The sequence below is a fragment of the Cervus canadensis genome, chromosome 9 (assembly GCF_019320065.1).
Source record: "Cervus canadensis isolate Bull #8, Minnesota chromosome 9, ASM1932006v1, whole genome shotgun sequence".
Taxonomy (NCBI): domain Eukaryota; kingdom Metazoa; phylum Chordata; class Mammalia; order Artiodactyla; family Cervidae; genus Cervus; species Cervus canadensis.
In genome coordinates this window covers 64689474-64712237 of record NC_057394.1, presented here as the reverse complement: position 1 = coordinate 64712237, position 22764 = coordinate 64689474, and the positions used below count along the sequence as shown (strand labels likewise).

General features: G+C 40.1%; 2 protein-coding genes across 2 annotated transcripts in view; one reads left to right on the top strand and one right to left on the bottom strand.

Moving 5' to 3' along the window:
• The window catches only part of LRRC63 (leucine rich repeat containing 63), a 35615-nt gene extending 30662 nt beyond the window's left edge, over nt 1–4953 (bottom strand). The window contains exons 1-3 of the mRNA XM_043477796.1: nt 4840–4953; nt 4576–4754; nt 4296–4486 (exon numbers count right to left, since the gene is read on the bottom strand). Coding sequence (XP_043333731.1) covers nt 4296–4486; nt 4576–4754; nt 4840–4953 — 484 coding nt within the window. The remainder of the gene's footprint in view (nt 1–4295; nt 4487–4575; nt 4755–4839) is intronic.
• LCP1 (lymphocyte cytosolic protein 1) overlaps nt 4736–22764 on the top strand; it is a 96060-nt gene continuing 78031 nt past the window's right edge. Inside the window, exon 1 of the mRNA XM_043477848.1 lies at nt 4736–4756. The gene's annotated coding sequence lies outside the window, so the exon portion shown is untranslated. The remainder of the gene's footprint in view (nt 4757–22764) is intronic.

Sequence of the window (22764 nt, the reverse complement as noted above, 5' to 3'; positions counted from 1 at the left end):
CGGGCCTGGGGCACTGGGAAGACCCAGAGGGATCGGGTGGAGAGGGAGGTGGGAGGGGGGATCGGGATGGGGAATACATGTAAATCCATGGCTAATTCATGTCAATGTATGGCAAAAACCACTACAGTATTGTAATTAGCCTCCAACTAATAAAAATAAATGGAAAAAAAATCATTTTCTTCTTTCAAAGTCTACCTTAAACCGTATATTGGATAGCTAAAATTCAGGATTTTTCTGTAAGATATTACCAACCCAATACAATCCATCTTTCTTGATTAACACAACCCATACTTATTGTTCTTATTAATTAATTCAACAAAGATTTAACCCCTCCTCAGACAGTAAAGAATCCACCTGCAAGGTAGGACACCTGGGTTCGATCCCTGGGTCTGGAAGATACCCTGGAAAAGGGAATGGTTACCCACTCCAATATTCTTGCCTGGAGAATCCCATGGACAGAGGAGCCTGGTGGGCTATAGTCCACGGGTTTGCAAAGAGCTGGACAGAACTGAGAGACAAACACTTTTTCACTTTTTCACATGTGCTGGCTGTACACACAGTGCTGAGAGTACAATTACACAGCAGAAATCTTACTACCATCAAAGGTCTTGCACTTTAATATAGAAAATGGGCTTCCCAGGTGGTACAGTCATAAAGAATCTGCCTGCCAATGCAGTAGACTCAGGTTCGATTGCTGGATCAGGAAGATCCCCTAAAGAAGGAAATGGCAACTCACTCCAGTATTCTTGCCTGGAAAATACCATGGATAGAGGAGACTAGAGGGATACAGTCCATGCGGTCAGAAAATAGCCGGACACGACTTAGTGACTAAACAACCAGTCTTCTTGCCTGGGAAATCCCATGGACAGAGGAGGCTGGTGGGCTATGGTCCATGGGGTTGCAAAGAGTCGGATACAACTGAGCAACAGATACTACTAGGCAGGTAAACAGTTATATTAGAGAACAAGAGGTCAGTAGTGGGTAGGTTGGGGATACTCTAGGACCATAAAGGAAAGGACTCTGACTGGATGCAACAAGAAGAGTTGCTTAGGGAAATCTCCCCAGTTAAGATGATACCTGTCTTCTCAATTCAGACTTTCCTATTTCTGGATACATTTCCCCATGATTTCTTTTTTTCTTTTAGAATGTTAAAATTCTTCTTTTCCAATAAACTCCTCTGCCATCAAAAACTATACCAATCTCCTCTATAATTAAACATATTTCACTTCACTTTTATGAATTTCTCAAGTCTTAGCTCATACCCCATTGCTGCCCCAGGGTTTCTCACATTTATGAACTGCTGCTGTCTGTACCATTAATTGGACATAAATTCTATGCTGCTTTGTATTGTTATTTTAGGTTCTCATTGTATGCATATCAATACATACAATAGAGTTTAACGAAAGGTCTTGAAAAGTCCCGAAAGACAGGGACCAGATTGATGTCATTAATTCTCTATAGCATTTAGTGTTGTATGCAAATCATACATATTTATTTCAATTTTATTTCAATACTTGATTACTGATTTTTATAAATCGTACTTCAGACATTTTAGGTATTTATTCATTCACTCATTCAGCAAGTATTTTGAACACCTATTACATGCAAAGCACTCTGCCAAGAGCCTTTGGGGACATAAGATTAATAATGTCAAGGTCATTAACTATCCGAGTTGCCAAAGCAAGATGGTCCATCCCTGCTCTACCCCAACCAACCCCCATCCCCACCACAAAAAGAATTATCCAGCTCAAAATGGCAATAGTGAGAAACTCTGCTAGATTATGAACTTCAACAGAAAATAAATGGAAAACTACAGCCAAAGAACTGGTAGTGAGCAGTATATCTATATAACTGGGTATTATTATTATAGAACAGATTGTAAATGCAGAAATATAAAACACTGTAGAAATATATAGAAATGATATAACAAAAGTAGGTAGGAAATGTGGGAAAGAAAATTGTATATAACATAGGTGTATTGATTCACACATCTTTTATGGCCATGCAACAGGATTTAGCACTGAACATCAAGTTACAGACTAAGCATATTTTAATATGCTTATAAATATTGACACTGAAATAATATAATCAACTAAAATCAGGTGATAGAAGAGAATGAAAAGGGGGAAGAAAAGGATGTATGCTAATTTTATCATTGCTTATAAGTAAGGAGTCAGTATATACCATATACAGAAATAGAGGATTAAGAGTATTATATAAAGTTATAATCATAAGTGGCTCTCCTTTACTTCATAGCATTTATCACAGGGTAGTTTCACATTTAATTATATGATTGTTGGATCTCACCAAAGGGTAACTAATAAAGAGAATTGGCAGAGTTCGTTTTACTCACTATTATATCTCCAGTTCTTAGCACTGTGCTTATAAATACAGTCAATTCTCATGATTCAGGGCAGTTCTGTTCTCCAGTCTCAGTGAGCACTGAATTATCCAACACTGAGCTATTACTTCTTGGGAAAATACAGGGTCAGGTTCTTGCAAGCCTCTGATCTCAACATTATCAGCAACCAATCAATACACACAACCTTGTTTTATATATGTTCCTATTTAAAGACACTTTAGATTGTTGATTCATCAACACTGAACTCTCAGCCAACAACACTGTAACTCGGGCCTAAAGGAAGATTATCTAAAGCATATGTTCTCTCTGGAAGGTACAACATAGCCTTCTTGTACTATACTTGGGGGCTATTTTGGACAATTAAATCACTAACCAAAAGTACAGAATTCAGAAATTATGGCACTATTTAGACTGGAAAGGTGGCAGTTGTTTATAGGAGCTAAAACAAGAAGGCAGAGCAGTATCCTTTTCCCACCACTTTTGGGAATATGTATGCTTTCACTGCCCTGGGTGTATCCAAGAATTACCATATATACCCTCTTGAAGCACACAGTCTCACTATTATAAAAGGAGAGAGAAAGAGCTCCATATACTGCTCCAAAGTGTTCTTCATGATATATTTTGGAGTTAAAAAGACAAAGCGTAGTACAATGTTCTGGGTTGGGGATTACAAATGAATTCTAGCAGTTAGGTAAATTCACTCCTACAGAATCCACAAAAAATGAGAATCAACTGTATTTGTAGAATGAATTAGATGTTACCATACTACACAAAAATCTGTAAGATGTAGTCGTTAGTGAGTGTCTTTATATTTATATTTATTTATTTGGCTGCTGCAACATGTGGGACCTAGTTCCCAGACCAGGCATCAAACCCTGGAGGCCCTGCATTATCAACTTGGAGTCTTAGCTACTAGACCACCAGGGAAGTCCCCAATGAGTGTCTTTACTGTGATGCTGAACTGTGCAGGTTGAGAAAATTCTATGAAAAACAAACAAAAAAAGCTAGCAACATATCTGATTAATATACATACCTGCATGGACTTTCTTCTGACATAAAGACAGCTTAGGGAGATTTGGAGGTAAAGGTCTTCGAAGAAGTTGTGGGTGTTTTTGCATTTTAATAATAAGTACTATTTGTCACAGCTGTGGGTGAAGAACTTAAAAAGTTTTTGAATATGTTTCAATTGTTGCTGAAAAATTCATTCGAATCCAGATTAAATCCTAATGAAAATCATTCTGTGCTAATACTATACTGAGTCCAAGCAGAATTCCTATAAAAGAAAAAGAGGGTAAGAAAAACAATTCCTTAAGCCTTCTAGAAAGAATCTAGATAAAATTCTGGCTTATAATTAACACAAAATTTAAAAATATATAGACTATTACCAATCAGGACCATCTTAAAATTTCATGTGTTAACCAAAAATTCAATCTGGCAGTGTTAATTTCAGCTAGTAAATACTGCTTTTCCAGAATGGTAGAAACGACATTCATTTTTTTCTCCTACCTCCAAAATGTTATAAATTTATAAATTTGGGAAGAGTTTTTGGTCAAAAAAGGTGAGGAAGTCCCTCCATGGCCTCTGAAAATCCACAATATCTAACTCTTCACCAAAAAGTTGTTTTCTTTCTGTAATAATGACTTACTTTAAATTCAATCACTAGTTGGGCCATAACTATTTAACCCCCAAATAAAATGCCTTCAGCATAATGAGATTTTCTACAGCCCCAGTCCCGATTAGTACTGTTTAGAAATGATGCCTTAAGATCGAGCCAAATATTGTGTGCTTCGTCGGGACAGTATCAAAGAGCCTGGCACATGGCTATTCCGTTGACAGTCTAGACGGGTACTCTCCGGAGCTCAAATGGCCTGCTTTATATCCTTCCAAAGATGACTTGGCACGCAAGCATTCACGATCTGTTTCCTGGTAGTACGTCCCACTTGATGCTGGTAATTTCCCGTTCTTATTTTTGGAAGAGGTGCTTGGAAACGTTGGACCCCTACGCTATCCTTTCGGGCAATCAGCTGCTTTTCAAAACAACCAGCTTTTCGTTTTTTAATCTCCTCTTCCTGGGAACGGAGGCAGGTTAAGGTGAAGTGAGGTCGCAGGTCTTCCGGCGGGATGCTGTCCCGAAAGAAAGCACCCAGGTCACCTTCACCCGCGGGCCAGGTGGGGCTAAGCCGACAAGTCTCCTAGCAACCAGAAGCCAATACCCACGGCCCGTCCGCCGGGCGCGCAGGCGCAGGAGGGGAGGGCGGGGCCGGGCGGGGCGCGCACCCGCCCGCGGAGCCCCGCTCAGCTGGTCCCGCCCCACCAGGCGGCGCGCGGAGCCCTCTCGCCTTCGTCGGCCGCTGTGCGGGGCTGCAGGAGAAGCCCGCTCCACGTGCACCTGCTGTACGGAACCCCGTGGTGACAATCGTTATTACTGCTTTTATTCTTAATGACAGTGACCACTATCATGTATTTACTTTTCTCACTTGCAAGATGTTTAACTCGGGTATCTGGGGTCCGGGCTGGTGTTCTTTCGTCCTGCACTTGGGCGCAGCTTTAGTCGCCTGGCTGATTTTGCAGGGCTCCCGAATAGCGAGCATTCTGTTTCTCTTCTTTTAATGCAACCTGTTTTGTCTTCCTGATCCTTTAAAGTTCTTCGCTGAAGATGAAACGTGTAGAAAGAAATAGGGTATAAAGGATCGAGCGGGCTTTGAAAGAAACCCATTTCTCACTGCTCTTGTTATTTATCCTGATTCATATCGTGATTTGTGTCCTCTGTCATGGTGTTGATGAACCTGTATGTATAGTGATCGATACATCGTGTGTGTTTGCATGTATGTGCATACGTCTCTTTGCAGATTTGAGGGAGAAAGTGTGAGAGAGAAAATTCATTAGCTAGATGTGTGAATCCCGACTCAGAAAGTAAAGTAGATAGAGCTTCCTTCTAGTCTTGTGTTTTGTTGTGCTTTATTTTATAAGTGTAGGAACTTTAGTAACAGTTGTGGGAAGATGAGACTTGTGTGTAAATCTTCGTAACTTTAGGGATCTTTCAAGATTTACTCCCTAACCAAGTCTTCCTTTTTCTTCGTAGGAACAAGCATATATTTTTAAACAGTCAATAAAAAAAAAAGTGGAAAGGTAAAAAAGTATTTAATCAAATTCTGGGAAATATTCTGCACTTTGTTTTCCTTTGCATGTGGTTTCTTTTAATTTTAAAATAGCTATGTCCCAATTACACTGCTGCCCCAGACCATGAATTTATTCCATTTTTGTCTGTGTCCACTGCATAGATCAGTTAGCTTCTCAGAAAGATAAGAGAGTTGACAGCAAGCAAATCTGATTTGCTAGATTTTACCTCAAGTAATATGTGTTGTGCATATTTTGTAAGTGTGAAAGATGTTTATATTTTTACCCATAAAAAAGGTTTATGTTCCAATAGATAGAGTCGGGTTCCTACCTTCTTGGGGCTTCCCTGGTGGTTCAGATAGTGAAGAATCTGCCTGCAACGCAGGAGACATGGGTTCCATCCCTCGGTCAGGAAGATCCCCTGGAGAAGGGAATGGCTACCCACTCCAGTGTTCTTGCCTGGAGAATCCCATTGGCAGATGAGCTGGTGGGCTAGAGTCCATGGGGTCCCAAAGAGTTGGACTTGACTGAGAGACTAACGCTTTCACTTTTAACCCCCTCTGTCCTCATAAAAGTTGTTTCAACTGCAAGAACTACTGAGATTAAGTTTTACCCACCAGTGCTTGGCCTTTGAATTTTATGCTTAGGATTGCAATTGTCAAAAATCAAAGCGATATGCTCATCAATAGTATTTTAAAAAACGCTTTGTCACGCATGCAATCAGGCATCAGGCTTCATTGCCTGCAGATTTCTTCTAGCAAATACCAGGCAGAAACTAGGGCTGATTAATATGTAACCTCCAGAGGTGTGAATATTTTGTCTTCCACTGCTTCCTACTTCTGTTACTTAGCATGGAACGTTTAGGCAAATGAGATTGTGATTATGAAAATTAAATTCATGGCTTGGTGTTATGTGTGTGTATATATATATACATATATATATATATCAGTTTTTCTAACACAAATTATATGCTTTATCTATGGAAATGATGTACAAGTGCAGGCCAGATTTAGAAAGTAGACATTACATTCAATTTGGGTTCTTTTATTATTTTTATTTAATTTATTAATTTAAAAAAATTTTGGAGAGTATTGCTGCCTCAATCTCCTTTTCTCCTTGTTTTTGTTTAAATAATCATGTCTCTTTAAATAATACAACTCCCTCTTTGATTTTAAAGGCTTCCTTTACCTGATGTAGAGTACAGGCAGCCTTTGATTGTCCCATTAGCTTTGCAATTTGGCAGAACTGTGCGATGAAGCTTGTCAAACTGAACCACAACACTTTTAACAGATTGTATTCAGGAGGCCAAGGTAATGGTGAGTGCCAAGGCTGTGTACATCCTGCATTTTTTAAAAAAATGTTGCTAAAAATGAGATAAAAGCCTTATGCACAAGCAACCTTGTGCACCCTGCAGGTAGTGCTATTGATTTTTCTAATGAGTGGGGGATATTTGGGTGATCTCAGATTTGCTATTGGTGAAAAGACTCAGCTTTGTTGGAATGGTGTAGAAACTGTTGGTAGAAATTTTCACTGTTTTCTGTCTAAGGCTCTGTTAATTTGTTTTCCTTTTAAAAAGGAATGGAGGTTTATGAAATAGTTTGGTCAGCGTAAATTTAATTTAGCATTTTACTTTATGGAAATAACTGCAGTGATTTTTTTATGTTCATGCTCATGTTAATTCTTAGAAGTTCTTTTGAAAAATGAATAGTTAATTTTGAGGGCACATTGGGTAAACCATTAAGTCTCCAAGGTAAGCCAAGGCTCAAAAATGCTTTTGAGAAAGAGGTATTTTCTTGACCTGAGTTTTATATATATACTAAACAATGTCTTTACTCTTTTATCAGTCACAGTGGCTTAAACATATACTTTTGTTTCATGTTCTTTCATTCTGCTTCATACAGAACAATTTTGTATTTTCTTAAATGTTAATAAAGATATTTTAAAGTAGCTTCTTTTTTCAAAAACCTCTCCTATCTCATGGTAAAGAGTCTGCTTGCAATGTGGGAGACCTGGGTTCAATTCCTGGATGGGGAAGAACCCCTGAAGAAGGAAATGGCAATCCACTCCAGTATTTTTTTCCAGAAAATCCCATGGACGGAGGAGACTGGTGGGCTGCAGTCCATGGGGTTGCAAAGAGTTGGATGTGACTGAACGACTAACACACACTAACACAAACACATCTTGTTGCACAAGCAAAAACTTCATTTTTGTTCTTAATTAATTTTTAACCAGTTATTTAGTTTTTTCTTGTTGTCTTTTAGGATGATAGTCCTGGGATTTTTTTTTTCAAAAAAATTATTAATAAGGGAAGGTCATACAACCTGCATTACAGAATTAAAAAAAAAAAAAAACCCAAACATAATGAAAGAACAATGTCTATCTGTTTTAAAAGCACATTCATGAATTCAGCCATTCATTCCAGAATGATTTATTGGAAATTATGCGTAAAGCTCTTTGCTAGGTGCTCAACTTTAAACTTTATGAAAACAACAGGTGATTCATTGGGAAGCTTTATAATTTTAGACATTAAAATGATATTTTAAATCATTTCAAAGGCTTTATTTATATATAGTTATGACAACTTGAAGTTTTTAAATTTTTAAACATTTTTTATTACATTGCTCAGGTAGAATAATGTTATTTATTCACACTACCTGGAATACTCAGAAATAGTTCTGTATTTCCTTAGTTTCAGTGATTGTTTTAGACTATCTGTGACCTGCTGATATTGTGTGTGCGTGCATGTGTTGCACGCATGCTCAGTCGTGCCTGACTTTTGGCGACCCCAGGGACTGTAGCCTGTGAGGCTCCTCTGTCCATGGGGTTTTCCAGGCAGGAATACTGGAGTGGGTTGCCATTTCCTTCTCCAGGGGATCTTCCTGACCCAGGGAGTGAACCCGTGTCTCCTACTGTTCCGGAATTGGCATGCAGATTCTTTACCACTGAGCCACCTGGGAAGCCCTTCAGATGATATTAGGTATCCGTATATGTTGCATTATTGTGTCCTTCACCAGAAAAAGGTAAATAATATTTGTTTCCTTAACGTTAAATTGACTAAGCATTGTCTTTCATTCTGTGAGTGATGAAATGGCGATGGTGGTTACTTACCATGTGGAAGGGACTCGTCTGAGTGTTGATTTTATGTTGTATCTTACCCCAGAGTTCTCATGTTAATTGAAAATTCTGTTATCTGTATCAAGTGTCAACCAAAAGCAGCACAGCTCAGCTCTGCTGGGTTCAGATCCCTGGCTGCCGCTTGATAGCTCTGTGCCCTTGATCCAGCTACTCAACCCTTCTAAGCTCCTGTGGTTTCTTCACCTGTAAAATTGGGGTAAAATGGTGCCTGACTCAGCATATTGTGAGGATTTAAAGAGAGAACTGGGTCAAGGACTCAAGTTCTTGCAGGGTAGAGTTGAGTTCTCATTAGATGCTAGTGGTTAAAAACAAATGGCTCAGGTTTCCCGTCTGTGTTGTCCCTGCTTTATGTGATTATAGTTGATGTTAACTGAAGTTAAATTTGGAGGGTTCAAGGGTGACTCCTGGGCATTTATCCATAAAATATCACACTTGGTGTGCTAACATCTCTGATATGTTGGTGAAAGAGGTATACAGTTCTCAGATTGTTAACAAATGCTCCAGGCAGGGCCGGCCCTCTGTTCTGCCATTGGTCTGTATACACCTCTGGGCTTCGGAGCAACCATGGGCCAGGTCGTGCCTGACAGTGTCCTAGTGCAGTGGTGAGCCTTGACCCATGTCGCTCAGGTGAGTTGAGTCCGTGAGTCGCCATCAGCGTTGATGGAACTGCTCCTAATCCATGATGAGTTGTCAACCAGTGACCCAGAGATGAAAGCTGCCTTGTTCTTGGTGTCCTCCAGGCCAGCTGGTGAGCCAAACAAAAGTGGAAAAGCCCAAAGAGCTGCAGAGTGACCCTCTTTGGAATTGCTAGAGGGAAAGATGTTCTGAAAGCATTATTTTTCTGTTTTTTTTTTTTTTTTTCTAATCTGCACTCTGGACTTTGGGAGAACAATCTTCTGAATCCTTGGGACCTTCTAGGGTTTAGTACCAAACTTCAAAAGGCACATGCAATTCCCATGAGGTGTAGAAGTTCCTTGCTCCTGGTTCAGTCCTCAAAGTAGACCTCTAGCATTTAGAGCCATAGGTGAGCAGAAATGCTTTGTAATGAACTTATTCTTCATTCTAAGCCAAGTAGCAACTTATGATCTTAAACAGTAAATATGGTGGATTGGTTTTTCGAACCTTTCGTTCTGTCTTATGCCCTTGTTCCTACGTGGTGGTGGTGTTTAGTCGCTAAGTTGTATCAGACTCTTTTGCAATCCCATGGATTGCAGCCCGCCAGGTTCCTCCGCCTGTGGGATTCTCCAGGCAAGAACACTGGAGTGGGTTGCCATTTCCTTCTCCAAGGGATCTTCCTGACCCAGGGATCGTACTCATGTCTCTTGCATTGGCAGGAGGATTCTTTACCACTGAGCCACAGGCGAAGCCATATTATGCCATCTGTCCTAAGTGTTGTGTGGCTTAAACTGTGTGTGGGGACCGTGGTGGGGAAGAGCGCTGGTTGCCTGGACCTGTCACGGTGCTTGATCTGCTCCGTGTTGGTGAAGAACTTTTCACTTGTTACACCACAGCTGGACTCACAGCACCATCCCTTTTGTTTCAGGACCACACAGCAAGTTTAGTTTGCTTTTGACAGTTCAAGATTTACAACAGTCTCAATCACCCCAGCCTTATGCTTTCTTTTAAAGATTTTTTTTTTTTTTTTGATGTGGACCGTTTTTAAAGTCTCTGTTGAATTTGTTATAATATTGCTTCTGTGCTTTGGTTTGTTGGCGGTAAGGCGCATGGGATCTTAGCTTTCAGGTGTTTTGATGTCAAACATTATATCAGGATTGAAATCCATGAGTCCCAGGACACCCTGTTCCTTCATTTTCTCACCCTGTTCCTTCATTTCCTCTGCCAGTTATTCCAGGTGAACCAACACCCTCTAATGGGAGAGATATGGTGTCCAGCTCTGTTCAGGGGCTTTAGGGAAGACAGATTATGGGGCTTTATTCTTCCCTCCACTTCTATTCCAAGCAAAGAAACCACCCTTTTAATCTGTTTGACATGTTAATATATGGCTCTGCTTAAGACTTGCTTTAGAGAAGAGGTTCAGTAACTACAAGAGATTTTCAGCAAACCACCAAATAGCATGAGAGGAAGTCTGTGCGCCTGCTTCTCATTAGAGGGTACCTTGTCCTGCGTCATGGAGACCTTGCATGCCATTGCTGGTGGGGTACTTTGCTTGCACCCAGAAACCCCGCACCCCCCCATCACTCTCCAGACCACCTGCATCAGACCCATCCGGAGATACTTTTAGTCACCACTTCTTCCAGCAACATCTAAGGAAACCAGACCATCCCCTTCTGCCCCAAGCCCCACTTCCCAAACCCAGACTCCCTACACTGAAAAGGATCGCTTCCAGGGGATTTGTACGTTTGCATATCATTTTGCCCAAGTGATCCCTTTGGGGAAGAGGAAAAAACATCTCCTCACTTTCAGTCTCTGCTTCTTCTCAGCACATACTTGTGAGGCGCTTGATGTCCCCAGTGAAGGGAGATGGGGTTGGTGAGGAGCTAAGGCGATAGACCACAGTGATTGAAAGTGGAACCACGTGTGTAACAAATCCGGCTTGCCACCATTTGCATAGTAGGAATTATTTAGTTAGGAACAAGAAGGACCGGTTTTGCTAATCTTGTCCTGTGAGCTGTAAGAGGAGCTGTAATGAATTAGAGCAGCTGTGATTTTTAGACCCACACCTGAGGATTATTCTTGGTCCAAAGTGTTTTTAATACATGTATTTTGGGAATTCCATGGTGATCCAGTGGTTAAAACTCTAAGCTTTCACTGTAGGGGATAGAAGTTCAATCCCTGGTCAGGGAACTAAGATTCCACAAGGCATGTAGTCTGGCAAAAAAAAAAAAAAAATGTATTTTACTTATTTATTATTTTCAAGAGGAAAAAGTCATTTTCAAAGAGAAGTGTTCTCTATAACATGTGGAAGTATTAGAACACTGAATGCTTCAAGAACTTGCTCTAGTAGTGAAAGGTATTTCTATGAAGAGGTCAGAATTTTTGAGTTAACTGTTTGTGGCTGGAGGATGAAGCAGCCTCAGAGGGGAAGGACTTTGGTTGAAATGCAGGTGAGGACTGTGTCTCCTGCTTGACCTCTAGGCCCCCCCCAGGTGACCTCTGCCCTTCAGGAACATCCACACAAAGACGAACAGGCACCTCTCTGCCAGGTGCCTCATAGAACCTGTCTTAGAAAGGGCAGGCTTTTTTTTTTTTTTATTAGTTGGAGGCTAATTACTTCACAACATGTCAGTGGGTTTTGTCATACATTGATATGAATCAGCCATAGAGTTACACGTATTCCCCATCCCGATCCCCCCTCCCACCTCCCTCTCCACCCGATTCCTCTGGGTCTTCCCAGTGCACCAGGCCCAAGCACTTGTCTCATGCATCCCACCTGGGCTGGTGATCTGTTTCACCATAGATAATATACATGCTGTTCTTTTGAAACATCCCAATGGATAAGGAAACTGTGGTACATATACACCATGGAATATTACTCAAACGTTAAAAAGAATTCATTTGAATCAGTTCTAATGAGATGGATGAAACTGGAGCCCATTATACAGAGTGAAGTAAGCCAGAAAGAAAGTGCAGGCTTTTGATGGGGTCTGGGTGAAGTACAGGAAGCTGGAGGTACCGCAGCCCCAATCAGAGAAAAGATCAAGATCCTGTCTCCTAAAACAGTAAATTGCCCTTTATAGGATTTTTTATACATTGTTTTTTAAAGAATGGGTATGTTTGTTGAATGTGCAATCGATGGTGAAATTTACATAAGAAATACCTTTACTGAGTCACTCTAGGAGAGCTCCATCCTCAGTCTCCATAGGAAGAGCCATAAGACCTGTTGGGATGGTTGTCGTCTGTGTTATTATCCATCTAGAAAGTTTCTAAGACTATCACTGCCTCCCATGGTCTTCTTCTGAGAACCTGTTTCCTCACCCATAAGCCTCCTTCCATATTCATGCTCTGAGGTTCTATGACTAATTTACATTCATGAGCTGTTATTGATCAACTAATCAATCAGTGTGTGCGTGCATGCTTAGTTTCTTGAGTTGTGTCCCACTGTTTGCAACCCCATGGACTGTAGCCCACCAGGCTCCTCTGTCCATACGATTCTCCAGGCAAGAATACTGGAGTTGGTTGCCACGCCCTCCTCTGGGGGATCTTCCCAACACAGGGATTGAACCTGAGTGTACTGTGTCTTTTGCATCACAGGCGAATTATTTACCTCTGAGCCTCCGGGGAATCCCCAATTAGCATGTGTAGCTAAATAATTATTGAATATGTTAATACTTTACAGCATTGACCAGTATTTTCCAATATTCAATTCAGTTATACCAATATTGGTATATTTCCATATACTAGAGTAAGAATGTCTATGATCTATTTGATTTTCAAGTATTAGACTGGGTAATTTTATTTGCTATTAAATAACATCTGTTAAGCTTTGGTGGGTGGAAGCACTTTAGTTTGATATTTCTATGATTTAATGAACAAAAGTAAGTGCCTGCTGTATGGATTTTGAGCAGCGGCTCCTCCAACTTTCATATTTTTAATTGAATGTTTTAATTACAAACTGATTAATGCTTATTGGGAAAAACTAATACAGAAGGATAGAAAATAAATGTCTTCTCTGTCTTCTCCCCAATCCTTAATGTTTGGTGTGTAATAGTCTAGAATTTATATATATGTATGATGTATATAATATATAACTTTTATGTAAGGAGATTATATTATCTATGGTATTCGGTAACTTAATTTTTTTCGCCTGATATTTTATCTCAGCCATCTTATGGGACAGTACAGACCTACTTTACTCTTTCCAATCCCAGCCTTTGATTTTGCAGGCTTAAGAGTCATGAAATTAATGTATGCTTATTGTTGAAAAATCAATTATACAGCTTAAAAAATGAGAGAAGAAAAATTTCTTGTAATTCTTTCAAATAGAGATAACTACTGTTAACAGTTTAATATGACATATATAATTAAAAGTATTTTATATACATGTACACACATATATTTTTAATTTTATCTTTTTTTTTTAATTGGAGGCTAATTACTTTACAATATTGTAGTGGTTTTTGCCATACATTGACATGAATCAGCCATGGGTTAAATTTTAAAATATTCTGCTCCATTGCTATTTTATAACCTTACTGTTCTCTCAGAAATGTGAGAATTTTTTTCCACGTTGCATATTCCCTATTTGTCTTCTAGAAGTCTTGATTTAAGCACCCACCAACTGTGTGTAAGAATACTTATTTTCCTTCAGTCTAACTGACCCTGGGAATTCATCAATTTGTTAATCTTTGCTACTCTAATAGGTGGGAAGTAACATCTTATTTTAATTAGCATATGATCATTAATGAGCTTAAACATCTTTTTCTCTGTTTATTACTGAATGTTTTCTATTATAAAATACTTTTTCTAGTGTCTTGCCTACTTTTATATTTTAGTATTTATTGTTCCCCCTGGTGATTTTGAAGGGATCTTTGTGTGTGTGTGTGTGTGTGTGTCTGTGTGTGTGTGTGTATAACTAGTATACCCAGTTTATCTACCTCAGCTATTTAAGATGAGACATAATATATTTGGGCCCCAAAGCCAAACAAGCATGGTTTGAGTACCATCTCCACCATTTACTAGTTGTATAACTTTGATCAAATTTCTCAACCATCTGACTGTTAATGTCCACATCTGTAAAACTGAGACAATAACCATGCCTTCCCTACGTGGGGTTATTGTGAAAATTAAATGAGAATGTCCTCAAAACTGACACCCATTCTCCAGACCTAGAAAATCTACACCTTAATAAATGAAGTATCAAGAAAGTTGACTATTAGGCTGGGCAAGAAATATACAAATATTGCACAAAGTAGGCTCTCATGGACTTATTTTTTAAGGATGCATGGAAATGATTCATCAAGATGGTATGTCAACATCAGACTGTCTGTACCTAACAATACAACTTCTAAATATCGACAAAATTACAAGGAGAGGTTATTGATAAATTCACTTCTAAAAAAAAAATTTCACTTCTAAAATGGGGATTTTTAAAAAACACGTTTCTCAGTAACTAAGAGATTGAGCAAATGAATTGAATAACGCAACTGGTGTTTGATCTGACAGGCATTTATAGATAACTGTATCCAGTAATCAGAAAACACACAGGGTCTTCAGTACACAAGAAATATTGACCAAGATTGATGCCTACTTGGCCATAAAGAAGATTTCAGCAAGTTCTAAAAGAATATTTTGCAAGTGTCTTAGTCTGTTCTGGCTGCTATAGCAAAAACACCACAAACTGGGTGCCTAGTAAACATCTATTTTTCATATTTCTGGAAGTGGGAAAGTCTAAGATCTAGGCACCAGCAGATTCGGTGTCTGGTGAAGCCCATTTTCTGTTCCATAAGTAACTGTCTTCTTGCTGTGCCCTTACATGATGGAAGAGGACAGGGAGCTCTCCGGGTTTCTTCTATAAGGGCACTAATCCCATTCATGAGGGTACCACTCAGAGACCTCACCTCCAGAACCATCACCCTGGGGATTAGGTTTCAACATATAGGTTTTGAAGGAACAAGGAAATTCAGTTTATGACACAGTTCTCCTAGTTTGGCTAGAGAGAAGTTGGGTAGGTAAGGCTGAAAATGTAAGTCTGGGAGAGACTTAAATATTAGGATCCTGACAGGCAGTAGAGTGACTAAAAGACTTGGAGCTGGGAATCCATGGGATCTGCGTTAAGAGATGCATCTGGAATTGAGGCCAGCTTCCTCCCATAATTTTCAAGAGCTAATGAGAAAGAACCAGCTCCAATGAGTTTATGTAAAGTGAAGGCCAAGCGATGCCATTGAAGGCTGAAGTAGTTCAAAGAAAGTGAAGCGGGAAAAATGAGGAGAACACAGAAGACAAAGTGGGTGGTGAACACAAAAGGAGCCGCACCACAGGGGATCGGCACCGTGTTCATGAGGCGATGTGATTCCAGAAAATCACCGCTAGCCTCATTAAAATACTTAATTTGATTTGGTTCTTATTGTTTTGAATTTAATTTTAACCTGATTTTGGATTTGTATTTTAGGAATCTAATGGCATGAGCAGTTTATGCCAAGTTTTATGTGTGCTTTTTCATAAAAATAAAGACAACTCTCGAAGTTTGGGCTCATTTTTCCAGATTTTTATTCACGTTAAAGAAATTCTGGTCTAGTTGATGCCACTCATTTTACAGTTATGTAGAATGAAGTGCAGAATGGTGACTAATAATAATAGTAACTATAATAAAGATTGTTAGATATGACTTCTGTTTGCTGTGTATGCTGTGTATTGTTCATTTTGCTAAATGCACTCTGTGCATCTCTTCTGTGTACCTTGTAACTATGCTAGGTTGTGAGTGTTGTTTACTTTTCCTGTTGTGATGAAGGACTTAGAGGGATTAAGAAGTTTGTCCAAAGGCACAAAGACAGTAACTCTAGTAATTAGGTTAGGAACCCAAGCTTTTTTAACTCCAGAGCATGCACTCTTAATCACCTTGCTCTGCAGACTTCATCGGCCACACAGGTTGAAACTCAGTCAAAGTTAGATCCAGGATCTCTTGACTTGTGGTCTGGTATGTTTTTCATCTTGCCCCTGGCCTCCATTTCTTTGGAAGTATACAGCTGATGCCATAGAGTAGCTCCAGATGCTATTGCAAGAAAAATGTGTAATTAGGCACATCTTCTTTATCAGAAGTTCAGAATATTTCATCATATTTTTAATTTCATTTGGGAAAACCTTGACTATTCATGGGGGCTTCCCTGGGGGCTCAGCTGGTAAAGAATCCACCTGCAATGTGGGAGACCTAGGTTCAATCCCTGGGTTGGGAAGATCCCCTGGAGAAGGGAAAGGCTACCCACTCCAGTATTCTGGCCTGGAGAATTCCATGGACCTGGGGTCGCAAAGAGCGGGACATGACTGAGTTGACTTTCACTGTCACTTTCACTTGACTTTTCATGGAGCCCCCGGAATGTTTTAATTAGGTATTTGGCACGTCTTTTTTTTCTATGACCTGTAGTACAAATCAGGTATTCAAGTTTGGGGCCTGATATTGGTCAGGGAAGCCTGGCATGCTGCAGTTGCAAAGAGCCGGACACAGCTTAGCGACTGAACTACAAATTGGTCCAATAAATATGTTAGATGGATGAATGAAAGTCTAGAACATCTTTTCTACTTACGAACAGGTTAGATTTCAGAAGGCTGTTTTCAGATATGCTTTTTTTAAAATATTCTTTTCTTCTTAATTAATTTATTTATTTTAACTGTAGGACAATCACTTCACAAGACTGTGGTGGCCCCTGCCACACATGAGCAAGTATGCTTATTTAAGTCTGTTATGACAAAAATGGATTTCAGAAGTATTTCCCAGAAGTATTTCCAGTAAAGATGGGTATAAATCAACCAGTCCTGGAAAACTTTAAAATCAGGACAGTTTGTCTGCTATGATAATCAATCGTTCAAACATCCTTTTCTGTAATTGATTGTCTTGATTTACATTGAAAATCTATTGAGGCTGTTAACTCTTCTCTTTGATGGCATCTGCAACTGTTCTAGGTTATAACTTGATTGAGGTCCTCACTTAATAAACTACATTTTAAAATCAGCTCTCCACCTGCTTAGTACCTATTCCGGTGGAGATGTGTAGGGAGGGGGGAAAACCATGCAGACTGCTTATATTTTAAAATCCATGATCACCTATTTGTCACTATTAATTGCAAAGGAAACAGTACCTTTACAGTGGAGGACCCTGGCAGAGGTCATGTGCCCCATGATGCAATGAACTGGAAAGGACACCTCACTTTTGTCAGAAATACAGATCTGATTTAAATTGTGAGGAAACAGACAAGCCCAAATGGGGGGATCTTCTGTGACTAGCTTTTTTGAAGGTGTCAAAGTGATGAAAGACAGATTGAAGAATTGCCCCAGATTAGAGGAGACTGAAAAAACAACTAAATAGCATATGGGATTGTGGATTGAATCCTAGTCTAGAAAAAGAACACTCATATGACAGTTTGCTAAATTTGAAAGTTTTTTAAAATTTCAGTAGTTTCAGTCTGTAGTTTAGTGACGGGGGATCTGTGATAACTTTCTGATATGGTCACTTATACTGTGATTAAACAAGATGTTAACATTTGGGGAAGTTGAGTGAGGTGCATATGGAAATTCTTTTGAACTATTTTTGTGTCTTTTTTGTAATTCTGAAATGACTTCAAAGATGAAAGTTTAAGAAATTAAAAGAAAAATATTTTTAAAAATGTAATCCCTAGCCTTGGATATTGCTCAGCTGTCATACCCTCTGCTCCTAAAGCATTCACTCTTCCAAACTCCTAGACAATTATTTGTATTAAATAGTTTTCTACAACCCTTCTACAGCTCCTTTCCCCAAATCCTTCACTATGAAAATAGAGGCCATCGGGACTTCCCTGGTAGTCCAGTGGTTAAGACTTCGCCTTCCAGTGCAGAGGGCAAGGGTTCAATCTCTGGTCTGGGAGCTAAGATCCCATGTGCCTCTCAGCCCGAACATCAAAACATAAAGCAGAAACAATATTGGAAAGACTTTTAAAAATGATCCTAAAAAAAAAAAGAAAAAATCCTTAAAAGAAAAGCACCATAATTAATCCTTAAAAAAAAAAGGCAATCAGAATTTCCACAGCTCTCAGTCCCTGTGACCATTCATTCTGTCTTTGTGGATGAGTTGTCCCCACTCCTAACCAAGGCCAACCCCACCATTTGTCCACTGGAATTCATCTTCTCTTATCTATTCAAGAAAATTGCTCCAACAGATCTCCCCTCTGTCTCTTGCATTATTTTTATCTTTCTCACTGCTGGGTAATTCCTGGAATCATAGGAACAAACTGTTATTACTCCTGTCTTTAAAAAAAAAAAAAAAATCTCTTGAGCCCACTTCCCCTTTGAATAAGCTTCCGCAACACTTCTCTCTTCTTCCCGTTACAATAAACCTTTTGAAATCTGTTGATAGTTGCTGTCTCCAAATTCTTCCCTCCCATTCTTTCGGAGATGTTCTCCCATGGGACTTTAGTCCCTCTCTTCCATCAGACTGCTCTCACGTGATTACTAACGGCCTGCATGTTTCTGTATCCAGTGGTCAGTTGTCTGTCCTCATCTGACCATCAGCAACTTTCCAAAGGTTGAATCTTCTCAACTTGAGATCTATCTTCCCTAGGCCTTAAGTCATCACAGCCTCCTGATTTATCTCCTAGCTCTCTTCGAGTTCCTTAGTATGCTTTACCAGTCCTCTTCATTTTCCTAACCTTTTATGTTGGAGTGCCCCAAAGCTCAGAGCTTGATCTGTTTTCTTCTTTATCTGTATTTACCCTGTAGGTGATCTCATACAACCTCACAGCCTTAAATACCAAATATATGCTGATGACTTCAAATTTAAAACTAGTGTGGACCTCCAGACGCTGTATCCAACTGCCTACTCAGCATCTCTTAATTGGATCCCCAGTAGGCTTAATGGGTCTCAAACTGAATTCTTGCTGTTTTCCCCCACCCCCTCAAACCTGCTCTTCATCTGGTCTTCCCCATGTCTGTTAATGCCAGCTCCATCTTTCCGATGACTCAGGCCTGAGCCCTTGGAGTCATCCTTGACTTCATTTTCTCATGTGCTACAGAGCATGTCAGCAAATCCTTCCAGCACTGATGTCAAAATCTACGCAGAATCTGATGCCTTCTTGCCATCTCCGCTGCCAAGACCTTAGTCCAAACCACTGTTGTCTCTCATCTAGATTATTGCAACAGCTCCCGGCGGGTCTCACTGCCCCTGCTTTTGCTCTCTTTTAGTTCAATCAAGACAGCAGTCAAAAGGATTCTTTGAAAACATGTCAGGGATTTCCCTGGCAGTCCAGTGGTTAGGACTGCATGCTTCCACTGCAGGGGACCTGGGTTTGATCCACAGCTGGGGGACTAAGATCCTGCAAGCTGTTTGACATGGCCAAAAAAAAAAGTAAAAATAAAACATATGTCAAATCCCGTAACTCCTTTTATTAGGCCACCTTCCCTGGAGTGACTTCCTGCAGGGAAAAAGCCAATTCTGGTAAAAAGCCAACACTCTGTGTGATCAGGCCTCTCTGACCTCAGCTGCTGCTGCTCTGCCCCTTCCTAGTTCTTGGCTTCGTCGTGTTGCTATTGAAAGTGACACATGCCTTTCCCTCGGGGCGTTTGCACTTGTGCCTTCTGCCTGGACTTTTCTTCAGTTCAGTTCAGTAGCTCAGTCATGTCCGACTCTTTGCGACCCTATGAATTGCAGCACACCAGGCCTCCCTGCCCATCACAAACTCACAGAGTTTACTCAAACTCATGCCCATTGAGTTGGTGATGCCATCCAGCCATCTCATCCTCTGTCGTCCCCTTCTCCTCCTGCCCCCAATCCCTCCCAGTGTCAGAAGCTTTTCCAATGAGTCAACTCTTCACTTGAAGTGGCCAAAGTATTGCAGTTTCAGCTTCAGCATCAATCCTTCCAATGAGCACCCAGGACTTATCTCCTTCAGGATGGACTGATTGGATCTCCTTGCAGTCCAAGGGACTCTCAGGAGTCTTCTCCAACACCACAGTTCAAAAGCATCAATTTTTCAGCATTCAGCTTTCTTCACAGTCCAACTCTCACATCCATACATGACCACTGGAAAAACCATAGCCTTGACCAGACGGACCTTTGTTGGCAAAGTAATGTCTCTGCTTTTTAATATGCTATCTAGGTTGGTCATAACTTTCTTTCCAAGGAGTAAGTGTCTCTTAATTTCATGGCTGCAGTCACCATCTACAGTGATTTTGGAGCCCCCAAAAATGAAGTCTGACACTGTTTCCACTGTCTGCCCATCTATTTCCCATGAGGTGATGGGACCAGATGCCATGATCTTAGTTTTCTGAATGTTGAGCTTTAAGCCATCTTTTTCACTCTCCTCTTTCACTTTCATCAAGAAGCTTTTTAGTTCTCTTCACTTTCTGGGTGGTGTCATCCGCATATCTGAGTTTATTGATATTTCTCCCAGCAATCCTGATTCCAGCTTGTGCTTCTTCTAGCCCAGTGTTTCTCATGATGTACTCTGCATATAAGTTAAATAAGCAGGGTGACAATATACAGCCTTGACGTACTCCTTTTCCTATTTGGAACCAATCTGTTGTTCCATGTCCAGTTCTCATGTTGCTTCCTGACCTGCATACAGGTTTCTCAAGAGGCAGGTCAGGTGGTCTGGTATTCCCATCTCCTTCAGAATTTTCCACAGTTTATTATGATCCACACAGTCGAAGGCTTTGGTGTAGTCAATAAAGCAGAAATAGATGTTTTTCTGGAACTCTCTTGCTTTTTCAATGATCCAGCGGATATTGGCAATTTGATCTCTGGTTCCTCTGCCTTTTCTAAAACCAGCTTGAACATCTCAAAGTTCTTGGTTCACTGAACCAGGGTATTCCTGAAGCCTGGCTTGGAGAATTTTGAGCATTACTTTACTGGCGTGTGAGATGAGTGCAATTGTGCGGTAGTTTGAGCATTCTTTGGGATTGCCTTTTTTAGGGATTGGAATGAAAACGGACCTTTTCCAGTCCTGTGGCCACTGCTGAGTTTTCCAAATTTGCTGGCATACTGAGTGCAGCACTTTCACAGCATCATCTTTCAGGATTTGAAATAGCTCAACTGGGATTCCATCACATCCACTAGCTTTGTTCATAGTGATGCTTTCTAAGGCCCACTTGACTTCACATTCCAGGATGTCTGGCTCTAGGTCAGTGATCACACCACTGTGATTATCTGGGTCATGAAGATCCTTTTGGACTTTTCTTACCCTACCTCAAGTCTTGGTCCACTTCTGCTCCCTCACCGTCAGCCCTCACCTCCCTTGTGTGTCTATGCAAATGTCACTTTCTCAGTGAGGCCTTTCCTGCTCCCCTTGTTTGGAATCTCAAATCCACTTCACGCTTCTCCCTGCAAAGGGATGCACACATTCTCCACACAAACTTCTATTCTCCTTCCCTGACTGAATTTTTTTCTCCCCAAGAGTATCACGTATCATCTAATATAGAGTAAACCAATGTATCTTGTATTAATATATTATCTGCCTCAACTGGAATACTGCCTCGAAAAGGTCAGGAACTTTTTGTCTAATTCATGCAGTATAGTATCTCCAGTGCCTCTGATGGTACTTGGCACATAGTACTTGCTCAATAAATATTTGTCAAATGAATGGATGGATGCATGAATCTGTACTAGAACCTCAACACAAGCTTTTGTGAAAAAGGCTTTGAACCAATGGACTTACCCATACTTTGCCACAACTTTCAGCAGTCATTTGCCATGGAATGTTATTACTCAAAATACTTAGCTTTCCTCCTCTGAATTAACATTAGATATACAATTATGTATCACACTAAAGACTTTCTCCTAGATTCTAGCAGATGATGATGATGGTGGTGATAATTAATACATAGGTCAAGCCTGTTTCAACATTTTGCATGATTTGTTATCAACCTTTTAGTATCATTTTTACTGTCAGTCTTCATCCAGTATGTACACCAGTAATGGTCATTATTTTTTCATCTTTCTGAAGTTTTAAATTTTTCTCTTTTTCCATTTCAATTATAACTGTATGCCGCTTCCTTTGGGTCATTTTAGCGTTCTTATGTATCTTGCACTGATTTCCAGCAGTAGGGTGAATCATGTTTCTAAACCTGTGATGAGTTCCATGTTTCCGTGCAAACACAGCAAAGTTGCCACAGACCAGCAGTTGTAAATTAATGACCTCTGGATGAATCACAGATTAACCAAGATGACATTTAAGTTTTTTAAAATCCATTGCTGATATTTAAAAAAACATCAGATGATTTCCTGGAAGAATCCAGATTATTGGTTTCTCTTGAACAATTTTCATTCCTCCTTCTACTATCTTGGATAAGACATACATTTTCCAGAGTGTGTTGATCCCTGTCACTTATACTTGGCACATTTAACTCTGTTTAGTTACCTCCCGGGTCCGGGGAGGTGTTTGAGAATGACTCAAACCATTCACAGGGAAATGGCTTAGAGATTAGAACAATCCTGTGTGCTCACTGATGCCTGCTGCTGCCATCTTGCTAGAGTAAGCGGAGTTGGTACACACTTCCTCTGAAGTTTGCTT